The sequence below is a fragment of the Myotis lucifugus genome, unplaced genomic scaffold, assembly GCF_000147115.1.
Source record: "Myotis lucifugus unplaced genomic scaffold, Myoluc2.0 scaffold_6, whole genome shotgun sequence".
In the NCBI taxonomy this organism is placed as follows: Eukaryota; Metazoa; Chordata; class Mammalia; order Chiroptera; family Vespertilionidae; genus Myotis; species Myotis lucifugus.
In genome coordinates this window covers 13,042,161-13,057,224 of record NW_005871054.1, presented here as the reverse complement: position 1 = coordinate 13,057,224, position 15,064 = coordinate 13,042,161, and the positions used below count along the sequence as shown (strand labels likewise).

At 49.0% G+C, this 15,064-nt stretch overlaps 1 protein-coding gene across 6 annotated transcripts in view; it reads left to right on the top strand.

The window, feature by feature from the left end:
• EPAS1 (endothelial PAS domain protein 1) overlaps positions 1–15,064 on the top strand; it is a 76,348-nt gene that overhangs the window by 27,930 nt on the left and 33,354 nt on the right. The window contains exon 1 of one of the 6 annotated variants that reach the window (XM_023747139.1): positions 5,542–5,570. The exons of 4 other annotated variants lie outside the window; for them this stretch is intronic. In XM_023747139.1, coding sequence (XP_023602907.1) covers positions 5,557–5,570 — 14 coding nt within the window. In that variant the 5' untranslated portion in view covers positions 5,542–5,556. Of the gene's footprint in view, positions 1–5,541; positions 5,571–6,777; positions 6,801–15,064 lie in introns of those variants that run through there. One more of the 6 variants, XM_006083392.2, reaches the window with a different exon arrangement.

The window sequence follows — 15,064 nt, the reverse complement described above, 5'->3', positions numbered from 1 at the left end:
CCCTCCTTATCAAGATGAATTCTCCTGCTCCCTACGGTTTCCCCACCGTAGGGATTGCAGGACCTCTCTTCCCAGCAGGGTTTGAATTTAGGTTTTGAGGAAACTTGGCAACAGCCTCAAATTTTTCCTGCCACCTGACTATCCCGTAGTTCCTCAAGGTCGATATACAGATTGAGCCACTAGTGACCCTGGTCTACACCGGGGACAGGAGACTTCACAATGCTTGGCAAGACTGTTGCTTGTTCCGAGTGGTGCAGACAGTGAGGTCACCCCAGCCTAGCAACTGAGGGCACCGTGCAAGGGATGAGCGAGGCTTGAGTGGGCCTTGAAGGGTGAGGAGAGGCCAGGTGGGCCACGCCCTTCCCACTACTCCTCACTAACCAGTCACCAGATAGGTCTGGGGCCTTATTCCGGGGGAAAGAAATGAGATGGAAATGACAGATGAGGCACAAGCATGAAATCCCTGGCCTGAACCAGTGACTGAGAATGCCCACTCGTCCCCCGAGTCAGCGGTGGCATCCTGACTCCAGATGAGCAGACTCCAAACCCTCACAGAGCTGTCTGCTGCTTCTTCACAGTGAAGAGCCCAGAAACCCTGGTCACACCTGTCAGTGCGTTTTATTTACGTAGCGCCCTCTGTGCAGGCGCAAGCACATATCATATCTGCCATCAGAGCACACCGTCACGTAAGCACCCACAGAGGCAGGGAGGCCAGATGGGGTCATGCAGGTTCAGAGGGGTGAGAGGCACAGCGACGTGCCGTTCTAACCCTTCAGAGAAAATCAGGGATGAAAAACGGGCAGGACTGGAGTCTGCTTTCTAGGCCCTGTTCTAAGTACCTTTCTTCTCTCTCAAATTTTATTCTTGTCTCATTCCCCCTTCCCCCTCCTTTGCTTTCACAAAAAAGGTTCCCCCCCACCTAAAAAAATAAGCAAGATGGAATCAAACTTTGCAGCCTCCAAATGTATGAAATAAACATTATTCCTAATGAGTCTCTGGGAAAGGGCTCACCTTTGAACTTGGCCAAGGATTATGGAGGAAAGAAAAAGTCTAAAGAACTTGATAGAGTGTTAGAGCTTCCTGGGTTTTTTAAGTCCAGTTACATATGACATTTCTTTTCCTTAATAAGGTCAGTTCTAGAAATCCTTCCTGGCGGATTAGACCATGTCCAAAAGCGGAGACCTGGGGTTGGCTGCTGACGCTAGACATCTGGGTGCTAGGCAACAACCGGGTAGGAGGTGCCGTTTCTAGAATGCTCCTGCTTCCCTTGGGTTCAGCCCCTATTCTCTCCATCCTTGCAAGCCAGGAGAGGGGCATGTAGTCTCTCCTAGTTTGAGGGAAGGCGGGGGGGGGGGGGTTGGCAGGGCGGACCAGAAAAGATCAGGAAGATGCTCAAGTGAAGCTGGCAGCTAAAAGTAATAGGACCCAGGAACTCACCCGGACCAGGTCTTTTTCCTGGAGACCTTGCCTGTTTGTGTGCTCATCTCTATTTCTTTTTCTAAGGAATAATAAGAATAGCAAGATTTCTTTAAAAAAAGAAAACTTTCCTAAAGATAAAATACCACTGACTACCTGTATAGCCTCTGCATGCCCCGTATGAAAGAGCACACATTTTCATTTCCCTAATTATCTATGCCCCACAGCCAGGAAGTTCGTCTATAGGCATCAGGGTGAATCATTCCCAGAATGACTTCAGTCCAACTAAGAATGTGTAACTGCTGAGCGTGTTCCGATCGAGGTCCCAGAGCATTTGTGGCTGCCCTGTGTTTGTTGTAACACGCAGAGAAACCAGTACGATTGTGTTTCCCTTTTCTCGAACCTTTTCCTCCAAGTTTCCATCTTAATGCTTTTAATCATGGCAGATTCAAACAAATTCTGTGCTTCCCACCCGGTGATGGCATGAACTGCGCCAGGCGCTCCTGCCCCCACAGAGGTCTCGGGGGGAAAAGGCTTATGGAATCCAGAAACGTGCGCGATCCTTTCTGAGCTGTTACTGCCTCGTGGCAGTGGCTGCCTTTCTCTTCGCTCCAGTCCCTGCACACAAAGCCAGGCACATGGAGATGCTTAGCACATGCCCATGTCCATGCCACTGATCTTTCAAAATAAGCCACCCTGGCCCGGCCGGCCTGGCTCAGTGGTTGAGTGTCAATCTAGGAACCAGGAGGTCACGGTTTGATTCCCGGTCAGGGCATATGCCCAGTTTGTGAGCTTGATCCTCAGGGTGGGGTGTGCAGGAGGCAGCCAATCAGTGATTCTCTCTCATCACTGATGTCTCTCTCTCTCCCTCTCCCTCTCCCTCTCCCTCTCCCTCTCCCTCTCCCTCTCCCTCTCCCTCTCCCTCTCCCTCTCCCTCTCCCTCTCTCCCTTCTTCTCTGAAATCAATAAAATAAAAACAAATAAAAATAAATAAATACATAAAACAAGCCAGCCTGCAAAGAGCAGGTTGCCTGGTGGCCTTGGGGTTTGTCAAAGGTTCCCTAGAATTGGCAACTTAGCTGTGACCTCAGAAGCCTTGGCTCTGGCAAGGCAAGGTCTTTGCGCTAAAACAGGCTCAGTGCCCATGGAGATAATCACTTCTTGTAATATCCGCACAATCATCTCATTGTCAAAGCCCAAGAAATGCAAAAGCAGAAGAAATGCCACAACAGGGCTGCCCGTGGCTCAGCTAACCCAGGATTCTGCTCCTGGCTGAGGGCACTTTGGGACACCTCGGGAGGGATGGTCCCAGCCTTGGTTCTGGAGGTCAGCCCCCACTGCTAAGGCCTGCGCCCCTAAAACCTGAGCCGAGTGCTGCTTTAGCAGGCCTCACGTGCCTGACTCCGCTCCATCTTCTTGGCCCTTTCACTGCCTCTGTCTTGGCTATTCCTGTGTGTCCTTAAAATCTTACTCGGAAAGCCCGGCATGAGGCGTGCTTTCTCCCGCCTCGGGTGGTGGCTATGCTCTGTGCTCCCCGAGCTCTCGTTCCTGATTTCTGCAGCAATAGCTTCCACACGACCGAGTGCCAGGCATGTGCTGGGCCCGGTTCTGAGAAGGCTACACATATACATCAGTTATCCTTCAGGAGTGCTCTAGGAGGCAGGGACTCGTAGAGTCATTGTTTGCAGGACACGAAGGTTTAGAAAGACTGACGTAACTTGTCCTGGGTCACAGAGGAAGAGTCTGAGCCCCCAGCCCAGGCAGTCCCTCTGGCCCTGGGTCCTGGTCTGCTTGTCTGTCTCCAGCACAAGGCTGTCAGACAGCTCATTGAGGGCAGCCTAGTATATATACTTCCTAGTTCTGTATCCCCAGTGCCTGCCACAAAGTAGACACTCAGTAAACAATGAATAAATGAAAGCTAAGGCTCACTGAACACAAACACCAGATGAGATATTAATTCCAGAGAGCCTCATTTCTTGCAAAAATGTTAAAATGCAAAGGAGTACTTGCTCTTTTAGCTCAAGCTCGGCTTTTTAGAACCCTGGTTGCTTCAGACCTTGCTTCTCGATGCCACAGAGTTGTGGGAGGTGGCTGCAGTGGGTAGAGGGCAAATTGGTCCCAGTCTTTGAGGCCATGGGAAATCACCAGATGAAAGGAAAACAAATCTGGCATTATAAAAATACTTAGGAGGCCCTAGCTGGTTTGGCTCAGTGGATAGAGCATCAGCTTGCAGACTGAAAGGTCCTGGGTTTGATTCTGGTCAAGGGCACAACCCTAGATTGTGGGCTTGTAGGGGACATGCAGGAGGCAGCCAATCAATGATTCTCTCTCATCATTGATGTTTCTATCTCTCTTTCCCTCTCCCTTCCTCTCTGAAATCAATAAAGATATATTTTTTAAAAAAAATACTTAGGAGAAGGCACTAAGCAGGGGCACAGAAAGAGCATCTCTGAGTTGATTCTGGAGGAATGAACCTTTTCCGGCAGCAGAACTTGGAGCGTCCCGGGCACAGCTGACAGGCGGCTCGAGAGAGCCCCTGGAGTTGCGCAACCACTCCGCTCAGGTCTCCCCACACTCGGGCTAATCTTGTAAATCGTCTCAGGGAACACGGGGCAGTCTCGGAGGCTTCAGGGACTTTGGGGCTTTTTTTCTGGGGCTTAAAGTTTTTCTCTGCTGCTGACTCACATGTTAATTATTGCTTTCCTCAAAGTAGAATTAACATTGCGCCCGCCTGCCTGGATATTATACAAGTGTTTTATCTGCCCGGTAGACCTGGGTATGCAGGACGGCCGCTGTGGAACCTCGGTCCCTTCTTGAGCAGTCAGGGCAGCGAGAGGCACAAACACAGAAACCAACCTTTCTTTGCTTTCGAGTCGCTGGGGCAGAGGCTGCTGGGGGTGCTCTGCTCGGCCCAGGAAACAGAGGGCTAACTGCCCAGGGTTAATTGACCAAAATCTTTTGAAAAGTGTGGCCAAGAGTTTCAATTTGCTGTCACCCTCAGCATTAATGGACAGAGCTGGCGTTTCAAAGAAAACTATCCACTTATTTTCCCTTTGACTGCTGGACTGGATAATGAAGTAAAAATGACATTATCTCTAATAAAAGTGATTTGCAGCAATCATTGATAGAATCTCAGTAGCAGAGATCTGCCATTAGCACGTTAGCCAGATAAGAGGAGCAGCTGGAGTCTATTAACCCCCTCCCGGTCTGGTGTGTGTGTTGGGAGGTTAGGATTGAGGTTTGGGGGCTAGATTTTTAAACATTAAACTTTGGGCTAATGAAGAGTGTTGACTACAAAGTGGGTCATTCTTGAACCTCACTTGCTGACCTTTATGGTTGTCATTAGGTTTTTAATTTGTTTGGTGTTTTTTTCTTAGGATTTTTGTGTTTAGTGGTTTTTGTTTTTGATGTGTGTGTTTTTGTGGTGTGTATGTGGTGGTTTTTTGTTGTTGTTGTTTTGTTTTTTTGGCTCATTTTCTCACCTCCATGTTACATCACCCTAGGGTGCAACCCTGGCCAAGGCCTGGCATCCTCCCTGGCAGAAATCTTGCTGCAAGAAGAGCATCTACACATGTGATGTGAGGGCTTTGGGCGACGGGTGGTTTTGGGCAACAGATTCTTCTGTTGTGTCAGGAGGTGGGATCGGAGGCAGAAACCTCCCTGGTCTCCTCAGGGGATGGGGGAGGGGCTGCCCCGTCCAGGCTTGCTCCCTAGTCTCAGTGAAAGCTGACTGGCATCTGGCTCACGGAACACCCCCTGCAATAGGGCAGTGGGCACAGCCAGCAACTTCTGTGTGAAAACATCCTTAGGGCATGGGGATCAGCTTCCTGGGACAGTGCGGAGTCACCGGATATTAGGTAACCTAGTGGTGAATGAGCCACTACCACTCCTCTTCATTAACCCACTTTCTCTGGTGCTTTTCTTTGGAAAGCACCACAGCGTTTTAACTCTGTGATCCTAATCCTGCAGCCGCGGGTCACTCCAGCCCTCCACACTGTGGCTGTATCTGAACGAGCTGGACGAAACTGTCCTTGCTGGGGTAAGGCACCGTGCCAGGCTCTGAGATACATAAGAAATGTGACAGAAATGTGACATTTTGTGCCCTCGGAGAAGACCTCGAGGATAAGGAATAATGAAGTGATGCTCCCTTGCAGTTAAGTGGTTTAGATCAATTCTCCAGGCAGGTGTTCAGGGCCCGGGTGGGAGGAGAGATCAGTGTGGGCTGGGTAGAGTGATCAGGAAGACCTCTGTGGAGGTGGTGGGTCTATGTTTGGTTCTGAAAGCAGAGGGTTTGGAATGTAAGAAAGGAAGGATTGGATTTCTGGGTGGCAGATGGGAGTGTTGAGTGGAGGGTGTCCGTGCAGAGTGTAGGCTGGCTGGAGCAGGTAGGGTGCTACGGGCTTGTGGGAGCTCGGTTTGGAAAGCAAGGTCGGGACTGGCAGACCTCAAGGGGCGTCTAGATGTTGGACTTCAATGTGAGGGCAGTAGGAAGTGACATGCCGAAATGGTTTGGGGGGAAGGGGGTGTAGACTGGTGAGTTATTCCTCTCCCTGGGTTCTGATTGGAATTGTGTCCTGTTGGATCAGCGGTCAAGGAGGCAAGGGGCAAGGGGAAAACAGCTGGAGGATTGGGGCTAAAGTCTTTGAAAATAAAACAGAGGAGGCGTGTGCCCTTGGTGAAGTTTGCTTTTCATCCCACGGGTCGCGTTGATGAGTTACTGTTCAGCAAGAATGCCTCCCCCAGGTCTCTGTGGGCTGAGCCGAAGCTCCAGCCTGTGGCGGCCCAGGGGTCGCTGCCATATTTAGAGCTCCCAGCAAAGGAACTCGTTCCCCCGGGCTTTGTTGGCGAGCGAGAGGGCTTCTCAGACTTGCTGTACAGTGTGACACATGCTCCCCCAGCAGAAGAGGGATCCAGGCTGGGTTCTGCCCTGCCCGTCACCTGGCGCATCAGCCACTAGCGAATCAATGGCATAGGCAGTCATCAGATCCTCTGACTTCATTTACCAGTCCTTTCGTTGTTGAAGGCCCTCGTCTGCGCTGGGCACCTTGTGGATACTCAGTGGTGTTTGTTGACTGAATTCTCTCCACTCTGACTTTTCCTGTCTTGCACCCTGCCCTCCAGCCCGTCTCCTGACCACTGGCACCCCTGTTCATGCCCAGCAGCATCTCTGTCCTTCTTGTCCCTCCTGCTCTCCTGATGGCCTCCCCATATCTGCTTCTTCTTCAAACCCCACCTCCAGCACGGAGCTCCCCGCTCTTCCTCCCCTCGCACTCCCGTCGCATCACTGACAACAGGCCTGTCCCTTAGGACTTCACTCTCCACTTCTCTGCAACCTCCCAGTTCCAGGTCTCATTCCATTCCTGACAGCCCCAGCACATGAAGAGGTAAATATTTGTTGAATAAGTAGAGAGAGAAAAAAAAAAAGCTATTGCGGGGGGTGGGGGGTGGGTGGGTACAGCTCTACATCCCAAATTGCTCCATATTATCATTTGAGGGTGTGATAGTAACTTGGGGAAGACTTCCTGGCATTTCCCGTGGCTTTTGATGACTCCTCTACAAAGGAATGGAACATAGCTTCCTAAATGTGCAGGAACAGCTCACGGCTCATCGGCTCATCACAGAATTGGAAGAAAGGACGGGCTTTCACTGTGGCCATGAACCAGATCCCACAGCTCTGGACTGTGGCCATGTACATAGGCTAGAAATCAGGGTTCTAAAGGAAGCCCAGGAGGGAAAGGGTCTCTGAGTTTCTCTCCGGCTCTTTTCTCTCTCCTTTCCCTTTGCTTCCTCTCTTCCTTTTTTAAATAGGGAGACAGGGCTGTGGAATGGGGGGAGGAGAATGAGAGCTCCTGCGTGTGCCCCCACCCTTTCTCTCGCATTTGGAAATGCTTTAAATACCAGGCCCGGAGTTCTGGCATCAGATTAGGATTAGTAAAGCCAATCCTAGGGTATTTCACTATTAGCATATGATTAAGCACCAGACCCGATGAAAAGATGAAACAAACGTTACTTCCTTTGAAATCCAAGAGACTGAAATAAAGAGAGAGAACTGACCCTTAAAATCATATTCTGTACTTGAAAAGAGGTCTCTCTGCCTATTCCAGTTATGGCTTTTTAATTTTTTTTTTTACCCAGAATGTCTGACGACACAGCCAGCCAGGGGAATTTCTGCCCCCTCCTTCCTGAATATACCCAGCACTGGCCCCTGAGGCGGCCCGGCTGTTTTCTCATGACACGATGATTATTTTTGGCATCGCACATACTTTCTCTAATGTTATTACCCCCTCCCAACCCCCCCCCCACCTTGGTTGCCTTTTGATGAGCAATTGTTTTGGCAACTCTGCATAAATCAGGGATTAATTTTAGTTCAGTGTGGTGGGGGGTGGAGTAGGAGAGAGGAGGACCTCTGCTTTTGCCTCCTCTGCAGCACCCAACCCCCACTCCAGTGCAGGCACAGAGGTCCTCTCCCCCGACTCATGAAAGAGCTTGCTTTCACTAGGCTCTGTGCTCACCATTCATCCCTTTTGCCAGCAGGGCTTCAGGGGATATCTAGAGGTGATGCTGGGGGCTGCACCTCGGGGATGGCATCTTAATGACTTGCCTTGGCGGGTGTTAGAACAGCCCCATTCAGAGCAAGTCCCCTCCCTGTGCAGTTGGCTCGCTCAGCCTCTGTCCATAGATGTTCTCTTGTTCACGCTGCATGAGGAAATGGAGATTTCCAAGTGAGAAGAAGCCTTCCCAGTGCTTTAACTCTTCACTGAAGGGAAGAGGTGCGGCAGAGAGCTGAAACCTAAGCTGGCCCAGCTGCAGCTCCCGGGAGAGCAGCAAGGCCCCGCCCTGGGGATGGAGGCCAAGCCCGCTGGGATCACTTTTTCTTTCCTCCCAAGAGGGAAAGGAGAAGAGTAAAGGGCACACTTGAATTGTTTTTATGATCAATTAGCAAATATTTACCCAGGTTGTCTGCCATGGCCTCAGTCCTGTGATGGATGCACAGAAGTAGATGTTGTGCCTATGGCCTATCCCCCCAGGGCACCAAGCTTGCCTAGAAAAGCCAGCGAGACAGGGAGGCCTTTAATGAAGGCAAGTGAGTAACATAGGAAGAAAGCACCTTGGAGAGAAAGTGAGGGTGGCCAGGGAAGAAACTGGGGGAAGTAGAGCTTGAACTGGCCCCGAAGATGGAGTTTTAAGAAATAAGGGATGAGATGATAGTGGTGGGGAAGATGCGAAGGAGGAGACATCAGGTAGGGCTTAGTGAGTCCTAGCTGGTTTGGCTCAGTGGATAGAGCATAGACCAGTGATGGCGAACCTTTTGAGCTCGGCGTGTCAGCATTTTGAAAAACCCTAACTTAACTCTGGTGCCGTGTCACATATAGAAATTTTTTGATATTTGCAACCATAGTAAAACAAAGACTTATATTTTTGATATTTATTTTATATATTTCAATGCCATTTAACAAAGAAAAATCAACCAAAAAAATGAGTTCACGTGTCACCTCTGACACACGTGTCATAGGTTCGCCATCACTGGCATAGACTGATGGATTGAAGAGTCCTGGATTCAATTCCACCCAAGGGCATGTGCCTAGGTTGTAGGCTCGATCCCCAGGACCAAGTGTGGGAAACAACCAATCCATGTGTCTCTCTCACATCGATGTTTCTCTCTCTCCCCTGCCCTCCCACTCTCTCTTTAAAAATCAAGGAAAAAAATATCCTTGGGTGAGGATTAACAACAACAACAACAACAAGCATCTCTAAGCAGAGAGAAAGTACTCTACTGGACCTTGAGGGCTGACCTAGGGCAAGAGGGTGACCAGATATCGCCTTTGCTGCCTCCCAGATCAAGAGCTCATCTAGGAGTATCCTTAGAGGGCTCCCCCACCTCCACGCCCTGATAAATCCAGCTCAGCTAAACCTTTTGACCCTACAAGAGGGACTGCCTATGCACATTTTGGGAAAAGCTACCCAATTTGAATTAAGAATATTAGATATAGAGTCAAAGGATGGGTGTGAGTGCTGGCTTCATCTGGGTGACACTGGGCATGTCACTGACATCCTTGGGGCCTGTTTCCTCCTGTGTAAAACAGGGATGGGACCATAGCTTCCTCGTGAGATGGTTCGGGATGGAAGCAGAGGCGGTGCGATGAGAGTTCATCATCAGTCTGCAGGTACTGCATGTGGCTCTTTCCCAGCCGCAGCTGCAGTCTGTCAGCTGGCTGGGGATAAGGGGTCCCTCCCCCGGAGTCTGCACAGTGTAGGGGTCGGGCAGTAGCAGGCATCAGAGGCCAGAGAGAGCAATGGAGAGAAGGCACATGCCTGCTGTGGCTACTGGCTGTCCTCCCCTTTTTGTGGGTGCAGATGCCATCGAGTCTCCTCTGTCAGTGCCCTGGGTGTGGTGAGATGGCGACAGTTGGAAAAAACATTGAACAACAAAGAGCGGCCATCTTCGCAGACCTGGATTCCCCAATTTCAGTAGCTGGTCATCCCTGTTCAGATGCTGTAACCTGGACATGGCAGGAGGGAAAGAGGAAGCCTAAGGGGGTGGGGCGGGGGGTGACTGGGCAGAGAAAGCTGCTGAGAGGGTGTGCACATCCTGAGTGCTTCCCTTCCCCCGTGCCTGTCTCTGCATCTCCACCTCCGGGGCTCCACATTCAGCCACGCAGCTGGCTACGTGCTATCTTTTATTATACAGAACAAATTAAAACGCATCGCCTGATAAAAGGTGGACATCATAGTGTTATTTATAACAGCTAGGACTTAGAAACCATATCTGAACAACAGTCAAGTGCATCGTGGTCCACCCACACAACATGATACTGCTGGCTGTTATAAATGTGTTTTAAAGAATTCTTTGAAATGTGATAAAATGTTAAGTAAAAAGCCATAAATCCAATGGGATTTCAATTTTTTTCTTTATACCTCTGTGTATTTTCACAGTTGCCTACTTAGATATGCATTACCCTTGTTCCCACCATAGCCTTTTTTAAGAGTTTCATGCTCTACCAACTGAGCTAGCCAGGCACCCATACCATAGCCTTTTTTAAAAAAAAGAAATGATCTGTTACGATAAACGAGGTTATGAGATGGTAATGCATGATGAAGGCCCATTTCCAATTATGTGGTAGGTGTAGTGCTGGTTGGCAGTGGGCTCTCTGTTTGTGTGTTCTTAAAAGAGAGCACAGGGATTTTGCTCCAACTCCACACCTTTCTGAGCCTCAATTTTCCTCATCTCTAAAATGGGAAACATGATATCTGCTCTTTCTAGCCTACTGGGAAGATTTACGGATCTACTTGTAAAGTACTTTATAATGAATGATACAGGCTTACAGTGGTATTACTCATTAATAGGTTGAACAAAGAGAACCTGCTAATGCTTGGGCTTGGTGAAGCTAAGCATAGGGACAGTTTGTCACTGTTACTCCTGTACGTGCACGGCTTCTCCCAGCTGGGCTGGGGACTGCACACGTCCTCCGATTATGGAAGGAGCTGGGTTATCTGGGGCCAGATGGGCAGTACCGATGGGACTGCTCAGTAATTGGATCTGCTGCTTTCTTCTCCGAGGCTGCCTGGAGCAGAGAAGGCCACCAGATAAGCATCTCCAGTGGGCCCCAAGCAGAATTGACCATTAGAGGGCCATGCTGGGTGGGCCTCAGACATTACTGTCAGCTCTGAATGCAGTCCAGGCCCTCCCTCTAGGGGCACAGAGTGAGCAGGGAGCTGGGGCTCAGCCCAGAGGAGTGGAGGTGGGGAGGTTGAGGTATGAGACACTTTTCAGGATTCCTCATCCAGGGAAGGGGTCAGTGCAAACATCCATTCCTGTTTTAGCCACTTCAGCCCTCACCTCCTCTGTGTATCCCCTCTTTAGGACGTTCAGTGTACTAGCCTGTAGTATTACTATCTCCCAGCAGGCCGTGGTCTCTTTCAGGGCCGAGACCAGGTTGGTTTGATCTGCCCAGTTCCTCCTGAATTAGATTTCTTCCATTTTGACGGGCCTATGTTGATGCCCTTTCCTCCCCTTTACAATAGATCCCCCTGCTGATCATTACTGTCTTTGGACGACATCAGAATGTCCCTGGAGAGCTGGTCACCAGAACACTCCCTCTTCTAAAACATTTTTGCCACACCTTTCGGATTGCCCGCAGAGCCAAAGGCCATTCTTTCAGAAACCTTCCATTGTGGCAAGGCCTTATCTTTGAGGGCACATTTTATTCTTTTAAACAACCAAATTCCATCCTCGGGGTGGGTAAACGGGAGAATATTGTTCGGAATTTAAAACGAAGCATGGTTTATGAAGTATTATGACTGATTTTCTTGTGGGGCTCTGTAACTAATTCTAAAAAGACCCCCCAAAATGCTTAGCACATCGACCGCTTCGCAGGAGTGAAGTTTGTAGCTTCTCCCGAGGTGGCTGTTTTGAGGGGCAGCTGCTTTTTCTGTGGCAGCCATTCAAATCGCTGCCTCCTTACTTTTGCCTCTCTCTGTCAGTTACAGCATCTGGTACAGTGATAGGCACACAAGCTCCCCGATAATGACTGGCTGTTGGTGGTGACTCTCATTTCCTCCATTCACAGCTTCTGCACACTGGTACCCGCTTAGAATTTCACCACCAACCAATAGACTCATCCAAGATGGTTTCATTAGCTTCAGCCTCTCCCCCTGACCCGTAACCCATTCTGCTCCTCAGCCATCGAACCTTTTAGGTAATGGACATTCAGTTTTGAGACCCTGATGGCCCCCAGGTGTTATGTGGGGCAGTCCTGATCGTACTGAACATCAGGAGACAGTCGAGAATTAAGCAAGCAGCCCCGTGGGTGCAGCTGGTGACATCCTGAAGATCCCGCCAGGCTATGTTCACCTGGAAGCCAGAAACCAGGATCAGCTTGCCCAAGAGCTGACAATGGTGCCACCTTGGAGCCATGACCCAGAGGTTAAGGAGACATTTTTAAGATAACGAAGCCCTGGACCAAGAGATTTTTCTTGGTTGAACTGTAGCGTATACCTGCTGGAGCTTTAGGACAGTCACATTTGTTTTGCCTTTTGATGGGCTGCCTGGCTCTCACGTGGACACTTCCCTCTGGTGGGATCCGACGTCTCAGACTTTGAGTTTCCAACTCAGGGGACTTAAGTATAAATTTGTGTATATTAAGATGTAAAAGAAAAAATATATAGACGGAAACTGCTTGTTCTCCATGGAGAGAGACACACATGCAGGTTGGCCTTGCAGCTTTTAGGGAGCACTAGGGAGTCCCTTCTGACACCACCACCCCAGCCCAGCCCCTGCAGAGATGGAGGCAGCCTCCTGCGGAGCCGACAGCACTGATTCCCCTTCTTCCTACTCACTCCCCTTTCGAACTCCGAGATGGATTTTTAGTCCTACTCCTGATGTCTAGGTCTTTTCCCCGCGTGAGTGGGTGCTCACTTAAGGACAGAGTCTCCTCCCATCCCCTGTGGAATCTTGATGTCACTGTCTCTTTTCAAAGCTTTAACCCTCCTCTTCCTCCTGTCCTGTACACGAACATCTAATTTGTGGGCAAGTGTCTAACACGGCACCGTGCATTTCGAAGGCATCCAATAAGCAACCGTTTCCTTGCTGCCGGTGGAGAAGAAACCTTTGATCCTGGAGACCCAGATGAACTAGGTCTGAGACAATATCTAATTTAACAAGTTACTTAATCCCTCTGAATCCCCAGTTCTTGGGGATGAGAGTCCCTATCTCTCAGGGCTGTTGTGAGACTCGTATGAGATAACACAGGTAGGAACAAAAAGTGTTCTCTGAGCCCTGCAAACACCACCAAGGTATTGTTGTGTGTCCTCCTAGGATCAGCTGAAACCCTGCCTCCCTCACCTTGTTTACTCACAGCTTGCTTCTTATCTTAACCACCCATACAGCTTATTGTTTGTACTTGTTTCGTAGTTAATAGAAATGTTTCAAATTGTTGTTTCCCTAACTAGAATGCATTCTCCTTGAAAACAAGGAATGTACTTCTTATCCACCCTGCAGGTCCACGGGTCCAGCACAGAGCTCGGTAAACACCTCTGCGTCTGCGCGCGGGCCCAGGTACCCAGGGCCTGGTTTACGCTGCGTGTCCCATACACAAAATATTGTGTAAGACCAGCCTGTGGTCACAGCCAGGCCACCAAGAAAGACAGGCGCAGGAACTTTGTCAAACGAGCAACGTGGAGTAAGAAATACATTTCGGAGTCTTTTCTGAGGATTTGGAAAACTTAGGATAAAATATCTTTTTACAAGAAACCAGCGTATTCTAACATGCCGTGTCTAGAATGGTCATTTTTTTAAAAAAGCTGGTCTATTGCAGTTAATTCTAGAACCCATCTAGGGAGCGAAAATAAAGTTTGAGTATTTTAGGAAACAAAGCCTGATTGACCGAAGAAGGTTCAGCAACATGACCCAAAGAACTGGTCAAGATCAGCCTGACCCCAAATATGCCTCCAGCCCTGAGGCGGTTTGGCGATGAAGAACAGCTGTGATGGCCAAAGTCTGAATGTGACTAATACTCATATTAGCCAGATAACGGAATCGTTATTGTCTGTCATGATGGTTTCCATTTGTGGAGAGCTTTCTGGCACAGGCATACCTCAGAGATATTGCGGGTCCGTTTCAGAACACCGCAATAAAGTAAGTCATAAGCTTTGCTTGTGGAGGGTCTTGCCTTTGATTTGTAAAAAAAAAAAAAAAACACAAAAACACGCAACATCTGTAAAAGCGCAATAAAGCGAAGTGCAATAAAGCGAGGTACACCTGTACTTCCAACCCTTCTATGCTCATCTCATTTGATCCTTACAAATAAGGCATGAGATCTCTCCCATTTTACAGATGCGGCTATAAGGGCACAAAGAATGCGCTTTCTTGTCCAAAGTCAGATAGCTAGTTTGTGGCCAATATATTAAAACATCAGTCCTAACTTTCAGTCCCCTATTCTATTTGCTAAGAGACCTAACCCATGATAAATGGTGTGAGGAAGTAGACTGTATATGCAGCAGTTGGGCTTGGGTGGCGGGGGGGAGTCTTACCTTCACACTTGGCATTAATTATACTTGTTCTTCGGTGTTGCTAATGAAATCATGACAGTGTTACACATGACAGTGTTGACTCTTCCCAGAGTCAACATTAGGCAGATAACTCTGGGCTGTGTCAAGTTGAACTAGATAACTTCATTAAAGTCATGTGAGTCCCCAAAGTGCAACTAAAAACCAGGTAGCTAAAATGGAGTCGTGACTTTTAAAAACCAAAAGGCTGTGTGAGATTCTCAATCTTTCTTTTTCTAAATGTTAAGCTGTTCCTGGTTCTTTATTTCTTGCTAACGCCACTATCTCCTACCATTAAGCAGTGGGAAGTGTATCGGCCTAGGAAGAGATGGGTCCTAGCCCTAGCTCTGCCACTAATCAGCTAGATGACTTTTGGTAAGTCACTTAACTGGGCTGGGTCTCAGTTTCCAGATCTGTGAAATGGGACAGCAGCAATTCCTGTCTTGCCCACCTCGAAAGATGGTTGTGAGGATGGAATTAGACAGGGAGCACCCATGTGCCTCAGGACTTCTAAGTGCCTTGCTCACTAACAATCTCCAAGGACTTATGCAGACACTTGCTTTGTGATCTTGGGCAAGTTGCATATTATGTTTGAGCCACAGTT